Source organism: Anas acuta, chromosome 32, assembly GCF_963932015.1.
Source record: "Anas acuta chromosome 32, bAnaAcu1.1, whole genome shotgun sequence".
NCBI lineage: Eukaryota > Metazoa > Chordata > Aves > Anseriformes > Anatidae > Anas > Anas acuta.
The window spans coordinates 939,334-957,489 of record NC_089010.1 but is presented as its reverse complement, the minus strand read 5'-3'; the positions used below and the strand labels follow the sequence as shown (position 1 = coordinate 957,489).

The window sequence follows — 18,156 nt, the reverse complement described above, 5'->3', positions numbered from 1 at the left end:
AGCCCCCCCCCAAATCCTATAACCCACCCTATAGGACCCCCAAAACCCTGCCCCTATATAGGGACCCCAAAATCCTCCCCAGCCCTATAGGGACCCCAAAACTCCCCCTCCCAATGCTATAAGGAAGACTGATACCCCCCATAGGACCCCAAAACCCTGCCCTATAGGGGTCTCTGACACCCCTTGGCCCTATAGAGGAGACGGACACCCCCACACCCAGCCCTATAGGGACCCCAAAAGCCCCCCCAAATCCTATAGGGACCCCAAAAGCCCCCCAAATCCTATAGGAACACTGACACCCAAAAAACTCCTATAGAGGGCCCTGACACCCACTCTATAGGACCCCCAAAACCCTGCCCCTATATAGGGACCCCAAAACTCCCCCCCCAAATCCTATAGGGAACACTGAGTCCCCCCCATAGGACCCCCAAAACCCTGCCCTACAACTCCCCTCTGCACCCTGGGGAGTCCCGACCCCCCCCCCCAAAAAAACCAATCACCCTATAAGCCCCAAGGGAGCCCTGCCCCCCCCCAAACCACCCCATAACCCCCCCACCCCATTACTGGGAGGGGCACAGACCCCATTACCCCCCCCATAAGGCAGGCAGAGCAGCCGGGGCCGTTACAACCTTTATTGGGGCCCCCCCCAGCCGCCCCCCACCCCATAGCCGGAGGGGGGGCCGCGGCATCACACAGCAGGCAATAAATAAAGGGTTTTGGGGCGGAGCAGCCCCCCCCCTTTTTGCACATTTCGAGGTGTGGGGGGGCCACCAGCCCCCTCATCCCCCCTAAATCAGCTCCGTCCGACCCTAAAAACCCCTCCCGGGGCAGCACCACCCCCCCACACCCCAAAAAGCTTTGGGGGGGGGAGACCCAGCGCCGCCCCCCCCAACCCTAAAAATCACCTCCCAAAACGCAGCGGAAAACCCCAAACTGCAATAAAGTGCCAAATTCTGTCGCTGACCCCCTCTTTTTGGGGTCGCGGGGGGGGGTTGGAAGGGGTGGGTGCCCTCTCGGTGCCCCCCCCCTTGCCCCTAAAGCTCACGGTAACGGGGGGGAGCCCCCGGCGGTCCCCAAATTTTGGCAGGGGGGGGACGTGGACCCCATAAAGGGGGGTGCGGAGGGGCTGGGGCCGTCCCCGTCCCGTTTCACAGTGTTTGGCCCCATTTTGGTGTGTAGGGTGGGGGGGGGGAAATAAGGCGAGGACAAAAAAAGGGGGGGGTGAAAAAAGAGGCACGGCGGCGACAGGCCCCAAAACCCCAAAAAAAAACGGAGCGAAACCCGGTCCTGCCCTACTGCCCTAAAACCCACCCCCAAAAAAAGGGGAAAAAAACCCTAAGATGGGGTCTCCCGGCCCTAAAGGGGCTGGGGGGCCCTAAATGTGTCCCCCCCCCCCTCAGCAGAGGCTGAAGACGGAGGGGGCCTGGGCGCGGTATTTTTCGTGGAAGGTTTTTAGGATCGGGACGAGGTTTGGGAAGGCCGGCGGAACGAGGCCTCGGCCTCCCAGCAGTTCTTCATCAGGCGGTAGATCTGGGGAAAAAAAAAGGGGAAAATGGTTAAAAAAAGGGGGCTGGGGGTGAAAAAAAGAACAGCCAGGGGTGAGGAGGTAATGGGGTGGGGGGAAAAAGGTTGAAAAAAGGGGAAAAAGCAAAAAAAAAAAACACCCGGGGTGAGGATTTAATGGGGTAAGGGAAAAAATGCTCAAAAAAGGGGAAGGGCCCTAAAAAAAAACAACACCCAGGGTTGACGATTTAATGGGGTTGAGGTGAAAAAAGCTCCAAAAAAGGGTCAGGGCCCTAAAAAACCCATGGAGGGGCAATGATGTAATGGGGTTGAGAGGAAAAAAAGTTCCAAAAAAGGGTCAGGGTCCCCAAAAAAAACACCCAAGGGTGACAATTTAATGGGGTGGAAGGGAAGAAAAGCTCAAAAAAGGGACAGGGTCCTAAAAAAAACATGGAAGGGTGACAATTTAATGGAGTTGAGGTGAAAAAAAAATCAAAACAAGGGTCAGGGCCCTAAAAGTCCATGGAGGGTTGACGATTTAATGGGGTTGAGGGGAAGAGAGCTCAAAAAAGGGTCAGGGCCCTAAAAACACCATGTAAGGGTGACAATTTAATGGGGTTTTGGTGAAAAAAAGCTCAAAATAAGGGTTATGGTCCTAAAAATCCATGGAGGGGCAATGATTTAATGGGGTTGAGGGGGAAAAAAAAATCAAAAAAGGGTCAAGGCCCTAAAAATCCCATGGAAGGGTGACAATTTAATGGGGTGGAAAGGAAGATAAGCTCAAAAAAAAGGGTCAGGCTCCTAAAAATCCATGGAGGGGCGATGATTTAATGGGGTTGAGGTGAAAAAAAAAAAATCAAAAAAAGGGTCAGGGTCCTAAAAAACCCATGTAAGGGTGACAATTTAATGGGGTTGAGGTGAAAACAAGCTCCAAAAAAGGGTCAGGGCCCTAAAAAAAACCATGTAAGGGTGACAATTTAATGGGGTTGAGGTGAAAAAAAGCTCAAAAAAATTGTCAGGGTCCTAAAAAACCCATGGAGGGGCAACGATTTAATGGGGTGGAAGGGAAGATAAGCTCAAAAAAAGGGTCAGGCCCTAAAAATCCCACGTAAGGGTGACAATTTAATGGGGTTTTGGTGAAAAAAAGCTCAAAATAAGGGTTATGGTCCTAAAAATCCATGGAGGGGCAATGATTTAATGGGGTTGAGGGGGAAAAAAAAATCAAAAAAAGGGTCAGGGTCCTAAAAAACCCATGTAAGGGTGACAATTTAATGGGGTTTTGTGAAAAAAAGCTCAAAAAAAGGGTCAGGGCCCTAAAAAAAACATGGAGGGGGTTTTAACGGGGTGGCTGGGCAGGCCCCGTTTCTGTCTGTTCCCTCGTCCCACGTGGGGACTTTTGGGGTTGTAAAAGGGGATTTACCTCGCAGGGACAGTCTTTGGGGCTGGGCAGCCTCTTCCCTCGATCCAGCAGCTCGATCAGCCTCAGCACCGTCATCTGCCCCTGCGTGGCCCCGATCAGCTCGATGAATTTCTACGGGACAGGATTTGGGGTGAGGAAACCGGCATCGGGATCGTGCCCCCCCCCCACCCCGGGATCCCCGGCCCCAAACCCCAAACCCACCACGGGAGGGCTCTGAGCGGGGTCGCAGCGCGTCAGGAGCTCGTAGAGGGTCACCCCAAAGGACCAGACGTCGGAGGCGTAGTAGAATTTGCACTCCTTGAGGCACTCCACGGCGTACCTGGGGGGCAACGGGGGGGCAACGGGGGATTGGGGACACAACGGGGGATTGGGGACACAACGGGGATTTAGTGGGGTCACAATAGGGACACAATCAGGGCACAATGAGGGCAAAATGGGACCCAATAAGCTGCAACAGGGACTCAACAGGGACCCAATGGGGCCACAATCAGGGCACAAGGGGGGCACAGTGGGGCCACAATAGGGACACAATGGGGTCACAACTGGGACTCAACAGGGACCCAATGGGGCCACAATGGGGACTCAAGGGGGGTCACAATAGGGCCACAATCAGGGCCCAACAGCGGCACAATGGGACCCAATAGGGCTGCAACAGGGACTCAACTGGGACCCAATGGGGCCACAATTGGGACTCAAAAGGGACCCAACGGGGCCACAAGGGAGCCACAATCGGGGACCCAACGGGGCCATGCTTGGGACCCAATGGGGTCACAATGGGGACTCAACAGGGACACAATTGGGGCCCAATGGGGCCGCAACAGGGACTCAACAGGGACACGATAGGGACACGATAGGGACACAGAGCCCAATGGGGCCACAATTGGGACTCAAAAGGGACCCAACGGGGCCACAAGGAGCCACAACTGGGGAACCAACAGGGCCACAATGGGGACACAATCGGGGCCATGATTGGGACCCAATGGGAACTCAACAGGGACCCAACGGGGACACAATCAGGGCTCAATGGGGCCACAATGGAGCCACAATTGGGGACCCAACCGGAGCTCAATGGGGCCACAATTGGGACCCAACGGGGCCACAAGGGAGCCACAATCGGGGCCCAATGAGGCCCAACAGGGACACAACAAGACCACAATCGGGACCCAACGGGGCCACAATTGGGGCCCAATGGAGACACAATGGGGCCACAACTGGGGACCCCATGGGGCCACAATCGGGACCCAATTGGGGCCCAACAGGGACACGAGATCACAAGCAGGACCCAATGGGGACACAATCGGGGACCCAATGGGGCCACAATCGAGACCACAATGGGGGCACAACTGGGGACCCAATGGGGCCACAATCAGGGACCCAACAGGGCCACAATCGGGACCACAATGAGGGCCCAATGAGGCCACAATGGGGCCACAATTGGGGACCCACTGGGGCCACAATCAAGACCACAATGAGGGCCCAATGGGGCCACAACTGGGGACCCAACGGGGCCACAATTGGGACCACAATAGGGCCACAATTGGGGACCCAATGGGGCCGCAATCGGGCCACAACTGGGGACCCAACGGGGCCACAATCGAGACCCAACGGGGCCACAATCGAGACCACAACAGGGCCACACAATTGGGGACCCAACGGGGCCAGAATTGGGGTGGCGGCGCTCACCAGAAGACGGGCTGTCCCCGTCCTCGCAGACGCGGTAGTACTCGTGGCCCTCAGGGATGGCTTTGGCCAGGCCGAAGTCGCCGATCTTCACCACGTTCTCGTTCTCCAGCAGCACGTTGCGGGCAGGCGAGGTCCCTGTGGATGTAGTGCAGCGAGTGCAGGTAGGCCATGCCCTGCGACGGGGGGGAAAACGGGCTTAGAGGGGGCGTGGGGAGGAAAAAGGGGATTGGAACCGTTTTGGGGAGAGAAAACGGGACTTAGAGACATTTAGGATTGGAGCAAAAGGGAGGTGGAGGCAGGGAGCTCAGCCAGGTCTCACCATGCTTTTACCCAAGGTTTTCCCTATATCAAGGATATATGGGGGGGAGAAAGGGGGCAGTTTGAGGCAGTTTAGAGAGGCTTTAGAGGCAGTTTGGGGAGGAAAAAACAGACTGGAACCATTTTGGGAGAGAAAACGGGACTTAGAGACATTTAGGATTGGAGCAAAAGGGAGGTGGAGGCAGGGAGCCCAGCCAGGTCTCACCATGCTTTTACCCAAGGTTTTTCCCTATATCAAGAGGCATTTATTTGGGGAGAAGGGGGGCTTCAGAGGCAATCTGGGGAGGAAAAAGGGGATCGGAACCGTTTTGGGAGAGAAAACGGGACTTAGAGACATTTAGGGGTGGAGCGAAAGGGAGGTGGAGGCAGGGAGCTCAGCCAGGTCTCGCCATGCTTTTACCCCAAGGTTTTCCCTATATCAAGGATATATGTGGGGAGAAAGGGGCAGTTTGAGGCAGTTTAGAGAGGCTTTAGAGGCAGTTTGGGGAGGAAAAAACAGACTGGAACCATTTTGGGGAGAGAAAACGGGACTTAGAGACATTTAGGATTGGAGCAAAAGGGAGGTGGAGGCAGGGAGCCCAGCCAGGTCTCGCCATGCTTTTACCCCAAGGTTTTTCCCCTATATCAAGAGGCATTTATTTGGGGAGAAGTGGGGCTTTGGAGGCAATTTGGGGAGGAAAAAGTGGATTGGAACCATTTTGGGGAGAAAAAACGGGACTTAGAGCCATTTAGGGGGAGACCAAAAGAGAGGCGGAGGTTCAAGGGGGAAGGGAGCCCGGCCAGCTCTTGCTGTGCTTTTACCCCAAGGTTTTCCCTATATCAAGGATATATGGGGGGGGCAGTTTGAGGCAGTTTAGAGGGGCTTTAGAGGCAGTTTGGGGAGGAAAAAGGGGATTGGAACCGTTTTCGGGAGAGAAAACGGGACTTCGAGACATTTAGGATTGGAGCAAAAAGGAGGTGGAGGCAGGGAGCTCAGCAGGTCTCGCCATGCTTTTACCCCAAGGTTTTTCCCTATATCAAGAGGCATTTAAGTGGGGAGAAGGGGGGCTTTGGAGGCAGTTTGGGGAGGAAAAAGGGGATTGGAACCATTTTGGGGAGGGAAAATGGGACTTGGAGCCATTTAGGGGGAGACCAAAAGGGAGGCAGAGGTTCAAGGAAGCAGGGAGCCCGGCCAGCTCTTGCTGTGCTTTTACCCCAAGGTTTTCCCTATATCAAGGATATATGGGGGGAGAAAGGGGGCAGTTTGAGACAGTTTAGAGGGACATTACAGGCAGTTTGGGGAGGAAAAAGGGGATTGGAACCATTTTGGGGAGAGAAAACGGGACTTAGAGCCATTTAGGGGGAGACCAAAAGGGAGGTGAAGATTCAAGGGGGCAGGGAGCCCGGCCAGCTCTCGCTGTGCTTTTTCCCCAAGGTTTTTCCCCATTTCGGGGACGCCCCAGCAGAGGTGGGAGCCTTTTACCTCGCAGATCTGCTGGGCGAAGAGCAGGATGTGCGCCAGGCTGACGTTGTGCTTGGGCAGGTAGTCGCGCAGGCTGCCCAGCGGCACGTACTCCATGATCAGCTGCACGATCTTCTCCCCTGGCCGAGGAGCAGCAGGAGGTGAGGCAGAAACCCCAAAAAAAACACCCAGGGGGAGGAGAAACACCCCAAAAATTGCGTTTTGAGCCTCCCCGCCACCTGGGCTGATGGGGATTGAGCAGAACGCGTTCAGGCTCCAAAAAACAGAGCCTTGAAGCTGGGTTTGCGCCCTCCTCGCAGCTCCTCCTTACCCTGCTCGCTGCAGCAGCCCTTGTACTTGACGATGTTTTCGTGGTAGAGCGTCTTGAGGATCTCGATCTCTCTCTTCCAGCTGGCCAGCAGCTGCTGGCTGCAGCCGGCCTTTAGGGATTTGACGGCCACCATCTCGCCCGTGCCGTCGTTGGTGGGGTCGTAGCAGTAGAGGCTCACCTTGCCGAAATGCCCCTGGGGGGTTGGAGCAGGGATTGGGGGCACCACCGGCACCGTTCCCCGCTTCCCCCAGGCAGGCCAGGGAGGTTTTTGGGCAGAGGGAACAGCCACGGTGGAAATGGGTTGAAAATAAAAGCTTTTGAGCCTCGTTCAGGTGCAGATTTTTGGGGAAATCTGGGCAGAAAGAGGCCGCTGCTCCCAGAGGGGATGGGAGCGTATAAATCATGCGTGGATGCTGCAAAGGGAACATCCGAGGGGGTCCCAGCCCCTCCGCGTGTCCCAGCCCACCCAAAAAGACCTCGGTGTCTTTGGGGGATCCATCCTCACCTCCCCCAGCTCGCGGATCTTCTTCAGGTAGCGCTTCTGGAAGACGGTGGGGTCGGGACACGGGGAAGTCGGGGTTGACGGAGGTGACATCCACGAGGTCTGCAAAAAACAGGAGAGATCAGGGGCCAGCCGAGCTCTGAGCTCCTTCTGCTCCTCCCCTTGCAGCCTGGGAGATAAATTTCTGCTCTGGGGCTTTGCTCCCCGACAAAAATTGGCCAGGGAGGGGAGCAAAGAGCCCCGTGGGCAGGGCTCACACCATTATTGAAGCTGCGAGCTCCCAAAAACAGACGCTGGCTGCGGCTGTGCCCAAAACCAGTGCTGGGAAGAAGCTGTGGAGGGAAGGGCAGGGGAGGGGAAGGGCAGGGGAGGGGAGGGAAGGGCAGGGCCTCACTGTGGGGCTGGAGCTGGGTGAGGTCCCGGAGGATGGTTCGGAAGGACGGGCGCTCGCTGGGCGCGTAGCTGAGGCACTGCGAGATCAGCGTGGCCAGCTCCTTGCAGGACGGCTCGGGCAGGCGGTGCCTCTTCTCGTAGAAACGCTCTTTCTGGGGGGAGAAAAGGAAAAAAAAAACAGGTCACGGACGTGCCCGCAGCCACAGAGAGGCTCAAAGCTGTGAGGATGAGGGAAACCAAAACTGTCCCTGCTGTCCCCTTTGTCACCTCGGAAGGCGTGCGCTCCTTGAGGGGGACGTCGGCGTCGAAGCAGATCTCCAGCAGCGTGGTGCCGAAGCTCCACTTGTCGGCGGCCGTGCTGAGGTTCCCCATGTCCTGCACGCACTCGGGGGCGATCCAGGGGATGCGATCCACGCGCTCTTTGGGAAGGAGAAGGCACGGGGATGGGGGTCAGCCAAAACAGGACACAACCCCAACCCCATGGGATCAGCTTTCAAGCCGGCTGCCGCCACGAGGTTGGCATCAAAACCTCTCCAGCGCCCAAAATTGAGGGCTGGAAGGCAGGCGGGCGTTGCCAGAGCAGCTCAGGCATCACCCACGCTTTTGGCTAGCCGCAGGAGGTGGAAAATCATCCACCAGCTCCCAACAAGCCTGGGCCCGGCCCTGCCCGGCCCAGGGAGCCCCGCAGGGCGCGGTACCTTCTCGAGACAGCACCGTGAAGCTGACCCCGGGGTCGCTGAGCTTCACGAAGGGCAGGGAGCCGTCCTCCAGCCCCTTCCTGGCCAGCAGAATGTTCTTGGCGCACACGTTGCCGTGCACCAGGTTCTTGTCCTCCTAGGGAAACGAGGAGACAAAGAGGGTCAAGAGAGGAGGAACGCCGGGGAAACAAAACCGCCGCCGCGCTCCCGGCCCCCGCCTTCCGTCCCCTCCCTGCCTCTGTCCTCATCCCTCCGCACAAAGCTGGAGCCTGGGGGCAAATCCGGAGCCTGGGGATTACCCAGCGCAGCTCACGCCTTCCTGAGCTGCTGGCCAGAAGCCCAGCAAGCAGAAGAAGCAGCTTCCTCCTCCTCCTCCTCTCCTTCCCAGCCCCACAGCCCCCAGCTGAAGCTCCGGAGCAGCTCCAGCGTTTTGGGTCCCCACAAAAGCGCTCAGCTCCATGACAGAGGGAGAAGGGACAGGTTATTACGCTAAAAAAACACATTTATCTGCTCGGAGAGCTGAGCAAAGGGACCAATCCTCCCCGCTGTGCCCACCAGCGTGGCCCCAGCCCCTCACCAGGTAGCTCAGGGCGCTCGCCAGCTGCTTGGCCACGGTGATCTTCCAGCTCACGGTGACCCGGCCCTTCTCCTTGCGCAGCAGCACGTCCAGAGGGCCGTGCTCTACGAATTCCTCCACCATGATATCTGGGAACACAAAGAGGGGTCCGTTTTGGGGCCAGCAGCCCCGAAATCCAGCCCTAGGAACGGCAACGGGAGGGCAGCCCAGGACTCACTCTCAGAGCCCCGCACGCAGACGCCGTGCACGAAGGCCAGGTGGACGTGGGACACTTGGCTCATCAGGCTGGCCGTCTCGAAAAACGCCTGGAAAAAGGAAAAAAAAAAGAGATCAGGAAGCTGGGGAGCACCACGAAGCTGCCCAGGGATGTGGATCAACGCTCAAGAAGATCGTGGGGCTCACCAGGGCGATGTCTCGGTGGCTGGGGTCCAGGACTTTGAGCACCACGTGCAGCTCCCTGCTGTTGTTGTTGGGCTCGCTGGAGAAGTACTCGGCCTCGTCGTCGGCCCCGGCGGTGCTGCAGACGTTGAGGACGCCGTCGTAGATGTTGGTGCGGGTGCCCTGCCCAGGTGGGCTCGCTGAGGGCAGAGGGAGAAGGAAAATGAGCCCCAGCAGGGCTCCCCCCAACGCTCTCCCCATCCCCCCCAGCTGGGGCTGTGGGTGGCAGGGAAGGAATTGTGCCCTGAGCCGCCCGTGCTGCTGCTTTGCTTCGCCTCCTCCTTGCAGAGGGAGGGAATAAAGTGCTGAAGCAACCCTAAAATATGTCTCTGTCCTTCCCTCGCATGGTGGCGGGGGTTTGGTGGCATGCCCTGACTGGGAATTCGGGATCCTCCGTGTGCCCCATCCCCAAAATCCGCGTGCCCTGTCCCCAAAACCCACTGACCTGCGTGATCTCGTTCTTGCGGATCTGGTGGAAGCTGAGCTGGGTCAGGTTTAGGATCTGCTTCGTGCTGTCCTTCACCTTCCACGTGATCAGCAGGTCCGAGATCTCTGCCAGAAGAAGGAACGGAGCCTTCAGAAACCGCCCGGTCCCCCTCGCTCCCGGGGGAGGAGGAGAGCCGCCCCCCTACCTCCTGGTTTGGGCGGGCAGCACCTCTTCACCGTGAAGCTCTCCTCGCCGGATTTGAGGGTGCAGCCCTTGAGGACGTCCAGGAGCTCGCGCAGAGTGGGGAATTCGCGGTCCCAGCCCTCCAGCACGAAGGAATTTCCCTTCTTCTGGATGCGGAACTGCCGGTATTTCAAAGCCCCCTGCGCCCCGGGGCCCTGAGGGAGGGCAGGAGGAGTCAGGATGGGTGGCGGAGCTCCGGGACCCAAAGTTTGGCAGCTCTGACCCCACTCCTAATGGGGTCGGCACCGCCCAGAGCTCACGGTTCTGCCTGCCCCTTGCTGGGCGAGCAAACGGAGCCGTTCCCCTTCCCTGGTTTGCTGAGCAGGTCAGCAAAACAGAAGGGGTTTAGCAGCAAAAAGAGCAGGACAGAAAACTGCAGGGGTTTCAAAATTGCAGGGATTTAGCAGAAACAGGACCCAAAACTGCAGGGGTTTAGCAGGAACAGGAGCAGGACCCAAAACTGGAGGGATTTAGTAGCAAAAAGAGCAGGACCCAAAAGTGCAGGGATTTCAAACTGAGGGATTTAGCAGCAACAGGAGCAGGACCCAAAACTGCGAGAATTTAGCAGCAAGAAGAGCAGGACACAAAACCGCAGGGGTTTAGCAGCAAAAAGAGCAGGCCCCAAAACTGCAGGGATTTAGCAGGAACTGGAGCAGGACCCAAAACTGTGGGGATTCAGCAGCAAAAAGAGCAGGACACAAAGCTGCAGGCATTTAGCAGAAACAGGACCCAAAACTGCAGGGATTTAGCAGCCACAGGAGCAGGACCTAAAACTGCAGGGATTTAGCAGCAACAGGATCAGGACCCAAAACTGCAGGGATTCAGCACCAAAAGCGCAGGCTGCTCCACCTCAAAGCTGCTCCCTTCACCCTCCTGCATGGAAACTCCGCTGGCTGAGCCCAGACACGACCCAAAAGCAGCAAAAAGCAAGTTTCCAGCTCGCAGATTTCCCCTCTGGAGCACCAATCCTCCCCGGGGAAGCCCACCAGGCGCCGGGACGCCCGCCCTACCTGCTGGTGGCCCCGTTTGACCACGGACAGAATCATCCTGTTGAAATCCAGGACGCTCCAGCGGATGATGTAGAGCCCCTCCTCCTGCTCCTCCCGCCGCAGCTTGGCGAAAACGAATTCCTCCCTAACGAGGGGAGAAAGGGGAGAGGCTCGAGACAAACCCCAAAGCCCCGGGACGTCCCCTGGGACGCTGCGGGACACGGGAGGGGACACGGGACGTACTGCATGGGGCCGTGGATGCCGTTGAGGATGCTCATGACGAGCCGTGGAGGCGCAACTTCGTGGCACAGGTAGTGGCTGGAGTCGGCCGTCAGTCGGAAGTAGCCGTCCACCAGCGAGACCAGGGACAGGGCGCTCTCGTAGGACGGGAGGAGCACCTCCTGGGGGGCACGAGGAAGCAGCCAAATTGAGAGGAAATCACCCCAAATCCTCCCCCTGTCCTAGCCAGACCGAGGAGAGAGCGAAGAACTCAGGGAGGGGAAAAAAAATTGTGGAAAAACCCTCGTTCCTCTCCGCGTCGTCCCCAGAGGGGAAAAAAAAGAGGATTTTTTCCCATTTTCTTCTTCTTGCTGCCCCCTTGCAGCCCCCAGAGCCCCCCAGGGGTGTCGGGACGGGGTGGAGGTGCTCACCAGGCACTGGTTGTCCTGCCGGTTGATGCTGACCCTGCAGTCCTTGATGACGACGTGCGTGATCTCTCGGAAGTGGCAGAAATGCGCCCACTTGGGCTCGCTGGGCTCCGTTTGGCGCGGCCCCCGGGGCTCCGGCTCCTTGCTTCGGTTTTTCCTCCCGAAATAACCTCGGTGGGCGACGGCCTCGACGCTCTGCGGGGCCAAGGACAAAGGGAATGGGGGAACGGCACCACTCGAAGCCCGGTGGCCAAACTGGGATGAACTGGAAGGGATCCCCAAGCCCCATTTGGTCTCCAAACCGCACACGAGGCAGCAGCAAAGCCCGGGAGCGTGCGGTTTTCACCTCATCCCACCTCCGTGGCCAAAACCCCGAGGGCTAACCTACCTCGGGAGGCACGGGCCGCCACTGGATGCCACTCGTGCCGGTGACGAGGACCTCGTGGGTCACGGGGGGGTCCTTGGGGAGCAGTGCGTGGCCGTGCTCCGCCGGCGCGTGGCCCCCGTTGACGTAGAGCGGCGCCTTCTCGCCCTCGGAGGAGGTCTCCAAGGAGAGCACGGGGTAAAGCTCGCTGCCGAAACGGGGCGCGAGGTGTTCCAGGGTGGCCAGGTACTTGTACATGATGTCCTGCTCCGTCAGCTTCCCCGCGCTGACCGTGTGGCGCTGGAAACGCTGCACGAATTTCTTGAAGACGGTTTTCATGCGGAATTTGGTCAGGTAGTTGTTCTGCTGGATCTGGCGGTAGAAGGAGCGCGGGATGCAGTCCTTGAAGCTGCACAAAAGGGAGGAAAAAACGGCTCAGGAAAATAAACTTGGTGCTGGGATCGTGCCCTGAGCAGCCCCCAGCAGGCTGCGCTGCCCCGGCAGCTCCGAAAATTGGCTGGAAAAGGGAAAATGAGGGCACGGAGCCAAGCAGGCAGCCCCCTCTGCGCTGGTTCCTGCTGCCCTCTTGCAGCAGCCTGCTGGCAGAGCAGGAGAAACCCTTCGGAAAAGCACAGAAAAGCAAAAAATTTCCAGCTTTTTGGCACCAGAGCCAGGCGCTCACCTGTATTTCCTGGCCACTTCCTCCAGGGAGATGCCCTTCTTGATGGCGATGTGAGAGAGGTGCAGCACGGCCATGCCCAGGCTTTCGTTTTTGAACCTCTGGATCTCCTGCTCCGTCTGCAGGTCCCGCAGGGACGCGACGTCGTTGATGAATTCAGACTTCCCCTGGCGAGGAGGAGGAAGAAAGTTCAACAATGGGGAAAAAAAAACAAACAGCGAGCTCTGGGGCTGCTTTTCCTATATTATTTGTTTCCCACGTTATTTTTTGTTATTTTTTAATGCTGTAACAGGATCCCCTCAGCCCAGCTGGATAAAAAAAAAAAGCTTTGAGGGCCCTGGCAGGCCCCCAGCTGTGTTTGCCCTTTCCACAAAGCGCCCAAAGTTGGGGAAACAGCCGCTGACGAACGGGCTGAGCCCTTGGGTGGCCCCGATCCCAGCCCGACCAGGATCAGGCCGGTCCAGAAGCCGTCCTCAGCCCTCACCTGCTCGAAGAGGTACTCGAAGGACGCTTTGTCGAGCACGGCCCCCCCCTGAAGCCTCTCGTCGGGGGTCTCGCTGGGCCGCGGCGCGTTGCGGTAGACGGCCGGCTCCTTCTCGTTCATCCCGTGCCAGTTCCGAAAGTAGTACCTGCAGCAGGGCACCGGGACGGGGTCATCCCCGCTCACCGACACAGAAAATGCTCTGTTTTCACCCCAAAATCCCCCTAACGATGACTCCAAGAGGATGGGGGGTGAGGAAGGAGCACGCGGGCGGCTGCACGGGTTCCCAGCAGGTTTTTAGGGCAAACCACGCCGCCAAAACCGCTTTTAAACCCTGACCTGAGAACCAGGCACGTCCTCGAGGCGCTTTTCCCCTCCTCTCAACCCCAAAAACCACATCCAGCTCCAAAAACGGGGCAGAAGGGACTCGGTGTCCCCCAAAAACGAGGCGGGTTGGCTGCAGGTTGAGAGCCATGGGTCGATTCTGCGGCTGGAGGTGCCGCGAGGACTCAAAACCTTTGCCCTGCTCTGCTGCCCGGGGCTTTTTGCAGCACCCAGCCCGTTCCTAGAGGGCACAACGATCTTCCCATGCCAAATTTCCCAATATTTCCCACACGAGGACGAGCAGAGGGAAGCATCAGCTCCTTCCCAGCCCCCCAGGAGGCAGGAGGAGCCGCAGGAGTCGCTTCGAAGGCATCGGGCAGGAGCTAAAGCATCCCCAGGCTGTTCCTCCCCATATTTTTACCTTCACCCTGACAGCTCAGCCTAAAAAAGGCTCCCCCAGCGAGACTGCCGGCAGGAGGAAAAGCAGCAGTGAGCTCAGGGATCACCAGGGAGCCTGAAAACCTCGCCGAGAGGTCAGGAAACGGAGTCACGGCCCACAGGGGGCAAAAAAACGTTGCCTTTGGGGGGACTGGGGCTGAGCAGGGCAGCAGAGACACGAGCAGAGGAGCCCCAGGACCAAAAAAAATCATTTTTCCAACCGAGGAAAAATGGGTTTGCAGGCTCCAAACCCATCCAGCTCCTGGTTTGCTCCTTCAGGGGCTGGATTTAGCTGAGCCCGTGCCAACCTCGGGCACGTCTCCAGGCTGCTCCACCAGCTGCCCGCCCTGCGGGGGTGCAGGAGGAAGCCAGAACAACCCCGGCAAAGCTCGGGGTTTATTTATTGTGTTCAAAAAGGCACCCGGCTGCTTCCAGAAGCTCATCGAGCGCCCTCACCTCATGCGGAAGAGCAGGCTGAGGTTGGTGTCCTTGCCGATGTTGAAGACGTGGTTGGGGGGCAGCCAGGTCCTGCTCTGGGGGTCGTAGAGCGCGAAGAGGCTGTAGCAGAGCGGCGTGATGCCTGCGAAGACAAGGCGGCCAGGAGCCTCAGGCACGAATTCACAGCAGAAAACATTAAAAAAATAATAAAATGATAAAAAAATCTTTGCTGCTCCCTCCTAGCTGCCAGATTCCTGGTGGCGCAGCCCCCGGGCACGCTGCTGACAGCGGGGGCAGCGAGCGAGGCGCCCGGGGACGGAGCTTTCCTCCTCCCCAGCACCCTTCCTAAATGTCAGAGGCAGCAGAGAGGTGCTGGGAGGGGGGGACACGGGCATCTGCTGCCCCTAAAAGTGCTGATAAACAGGGACACGGGCATCTGGGCCTCATTTGAAGCCAGCCCCACGCTTTCCATCCTGCCGGGGAAGCCAGCTGGGCGCAGGAGCCTCAGCACGGTGCAGATGCCACGGGAAACCCGTGGGAGACCCAAAACGAGGGTTTTTGAGACCAAAAGCGAGAGCATTTGGGCAACACGGGGAGAGATGCAGCCTGCTCCAGCAAATCGGGGCTCAAAAAGACACCGAGTCTTTGTGAGAAGCCCCCAGACCCACAAATCCTGCAGCTGCTGCCTGCGGGAAGCCCCCCCAGGATCCGGGGGAGGGACCCCACGGCACGGGGAACGAGAGGGAGCGAGGAGGAGAGGAGGAGAAGCGCTGCAGCCTGACCGCAGCCCCCGTTTGTTCCCCCCTTTCCCCACTCGGGGGGGGGGAGGAGGTGGAAGTGGTTGGTTGGGGGAAGGCGCTTTTGGTTCCTTCCCTTCGCTTCTCACGTCTCTAGCTCGTTAGCAATTAGCAATTAATCTCCCGGCCTCCCCACTCCGAGCCCGTTTTGCCCATCACGGTAATTACAGCACCATCTCCCCCTCCTCTTCTCAACCCTTGACCCCTTTTTGTCGTATTTCTCCCCATTTTTCTTTGAGGAGGGGGAGGGAAAGAGCAGTTGGGGTGCAGCTCGGCCGCCCCCACCCCAAAAAAAACCACCACAGCCCGTGGAGACGGGGTTAGGGCTGAAGGCAGCGCTCTGAAACTCCCACATCGCCTCGCCCCAGCGGGCTCGTGACCAAAAAGCCGCTTTTTAGGAGCAAAAAGGGGAGCTGGGGGGTACCAAAAAGCTCGGGACGAGGTGGTGCAAGCGGAGGGGAACGGCGCCGGGCTCACCGATGCGCCGGGCGAGGTCGATGCAGATCTCCTCGGCGCTCGGCGTGCCCTGCGTGTAGCTCTGGCATCGCTCGCGCTCCTCGGGGCCTCCCCAGTGCAGGGAAATTTTGAGGCTGCCGCCGCCGCCGGGGGGGGAGCAGCAGCCCTCGGGCTCCGACTCGCTGTGCTTCACCGCGCACTGGCACAGAGACATCTCCTGTGGGGCGAGGGGAACGGGGTTAATGGGGTTAATGGGGTTAACGGGGACGGGGAGGGGGTAAGGGGGCACCGGGAGCACCCCCTCACCTCCCCCCGGGCACCCACCTCGCCGTCAGCTGGAGCATAACGCGGAGCTGGTCCCCTGGGAGCGGCGGCGCCGGCGTTCCCTGCGGGGGGGTGAAGATTTTGGGGTGACAATTAATCCGTGGACCCCCCCCAAGGGGGTGCAGGATCGCGGTTCCCACCCCAGGAGCATCGCTCCCCACCCCAGGGGCATCGCTGCCACCCCAAACTCAGCCCCCGCCTCTTTCCCCGAGGTCCCCGAGCACATTTCTCGCTGCAAATTTGCCCAAATTGTTGTTTTTTTCCTCTTTTCTGCCAAGGAAAAGGGTTCGGGTCGCAGCTCAGCACCAGGACCCCGAGCTGCCCGCACCCCGCAGCTCCGGACCCCCCTCTTCTATAGGGACAAGGACGGACACGGAGCTGTGACCCAGCCCAATAGGGAAAACCCCCAAAAATCTGGAGTTTTCAGCCCTAAAAAGGCTCAAGGTGGGCTTCTCGAGGTGTTCCAGTGCTTAAAGACGCCAAATAACCAGGTTTTGCCCCCAAAATACTTCACTTTGGGTGCCTGCAGGTCAAGCAGGGCTCTGAGCGAGCTCAGGGCAACTTTTGGGGTGGTTTCGCCTCTTTTTGCTCCCGCAAGAGGCCCCGTTCGAGGTCGGCAGCCCCAGGAGGCCGCGGCTCAAAGGTCGCGGGCAGGAGGGGGGGGGGGAGGGACGGGGCCGGCCGCTGGTGACCCCGTTTCTAGGGATAAGGGGGGATTTGGGATGTTAGGGCCCCCCAGGCCCCAAAATGGGGGATGGCCATGGGGTTGAAGTCCCAGCACCCCAGATCCTGACCCCAAAGCCCCCCAGATCCTGAACCCCCAGGTCCTGACCCCAAAGCTCCCCAAATCCTGACCCCAAAGCCCTCCAAGTCCTGAGCCTCCAAATCCTGACCCCAATACCCCCCTGATCCTGAGCCCCCAGGTCCTGGCCCCAAAGCTCCCCAAACCCTGACCCCAAAGCCCCCCCGATCCTGAGCCCCCCAGATCCTGACCCCAAAGCTCCCCAAATCCTGACCCCAAATCCCCCCCGATCCTGAGCCCCCAGGTCCTGACCCCAAAGCTCCCCAAATCCTGACCCCACAGACCTGACAGCCCCAGCCCCCCTCACATCACAGCCACAACTGCTCTGACCCCCCCCCGGCCCCACACCCTGAAGACCCCCATATCCTGCGCCCCCACCCCCCCCCCCAACCCCACAACTCCCCCTCAGCCCCACATCCACCCCCCTTCACCCCCACAAATCCCCCCCGGCCCTATACCTCCCCCCCAGCCCCACCAATCCAATCAACCCCACAACTGCCCCCCCCGACCCTCCATCACCCCCCGTCCCCCTCCACTTCCCCTCAGCCCCACATTCCTCCCCTGGCCCCACAACTCCCCCCAGCCCCACAAATCCCCCCTCCCACCCCACAACTCCCCTCCACCCTACACATTGCCCCCCCCCCCAGCCCCATGTGTCCCCCCCGGCCCCACAAACCCCCTCTCAACCCCATATCCCCCCCCTTGGCCCCACAACCCCCTCCAGCCACATAAACCCCCAGACCCCACAAATCCCCCCTCGGCCCCATATCCCCCCCTCCCACCCCACAACTCCCCTCCACCCTACACATTGCCCCCCACAGCCCCATATCCCCCCCCGGCCCCACAAACCCCCTCTCAACCCCATGTCCCCCCCCTTGGCCCCACAACCCCATTCCGGCCCCATAAACCCCCCCGACCCCACAAATTCCCCCTTGGCCCCATATCCCCCCCTCCCACCCCACAACTCCCCTCTACCCCACATTGCCCCCCCAGCCCTATAAACCACCCCCAGCCCCATAACCCCCCCCCGGCCCCAGAACCCCCCCCCTTGGCCCCACAACTCCCCTCCAGCCCCATAACACCCCCCCCCGGCCCCACAAATCCCCCCCCGACCCCATAAACCCCCCCCCAAATCCCCCAATTCCCCCCCCCAGCCCCGCCCCCGCCCCAAATCCCCCTCTCCCCGCCCCCCCCGGCCCTGCCTCCCCCCCCCCGCAGCCCCCCAGCGCCCCCCCCCGAGCCCCTCACACACCGGCCCCGGTCCGGTTCCGCTTCCGGTCCCAGTTCCGCTTCCGGTCCCGGTCCCGGCCCCGCTCCCCGCCGGCCCGGCCGCGGTTCCGGCTCCGTGGGTCCCGCAGAGACGCCGCCTCCCATTGGGCCCCATGAGACGCGCGTTGCTATTGGCCAGCCGGCGCCACGGGGCCACGCCACCCGCCTGAGCCC

General features: G+C 59.5%; 1 protein-coding gene across 1 annotated transcript; it reads right to left on the bottom strand.

Moving 5' to 3' along the window:
• Window positions 1-617: 617 nt before the first annotated feature.
• Window positions 618-18,156, bottom strand: TYK2 (tyrosine kinase 2). Its single transcript, XM_068664370.1, is given in 29 exon segments — window positions 618-1,485; window positions 1,488-1,530; window positions 2,924-3,034; window positions 3,125-3,242; window positions 4,615-4,730; window positions 4,732-4,779; window positions 6,387-6,505; window positions 6,697-6,889; window positions 7,202-7,255; window positions 7,257-7,300; window positions 7,593-7,743; window positions 7,859-8,010; window positions 8,290-8,425; window positions 8,867-8,994; window positions 9,084-9,171; window positions 9,269-9,435; window positions 9,438-9,444; window positions 9,750-9,856; window positions 9,937-10,129; window positions 10,985-11,108; window positions 11,207-11,364; window positions 11,614-11,805; window positions 11,999-12,383; window positions 12,657-12,820; window positions 13,138-13,282; window positions 14,353-14,476; window positions 15,609-15,804; window positions 15,912-15,973; window positions 17,966-18,156. Coding segments are annotated over 27 exon segments (3,549 nt in total). The 5' UTR covers window positions 15,802-15,804; window positions 15,912-15,973; window positions 17,966-18,156; the 3' UTR covers window positions 618-1,396.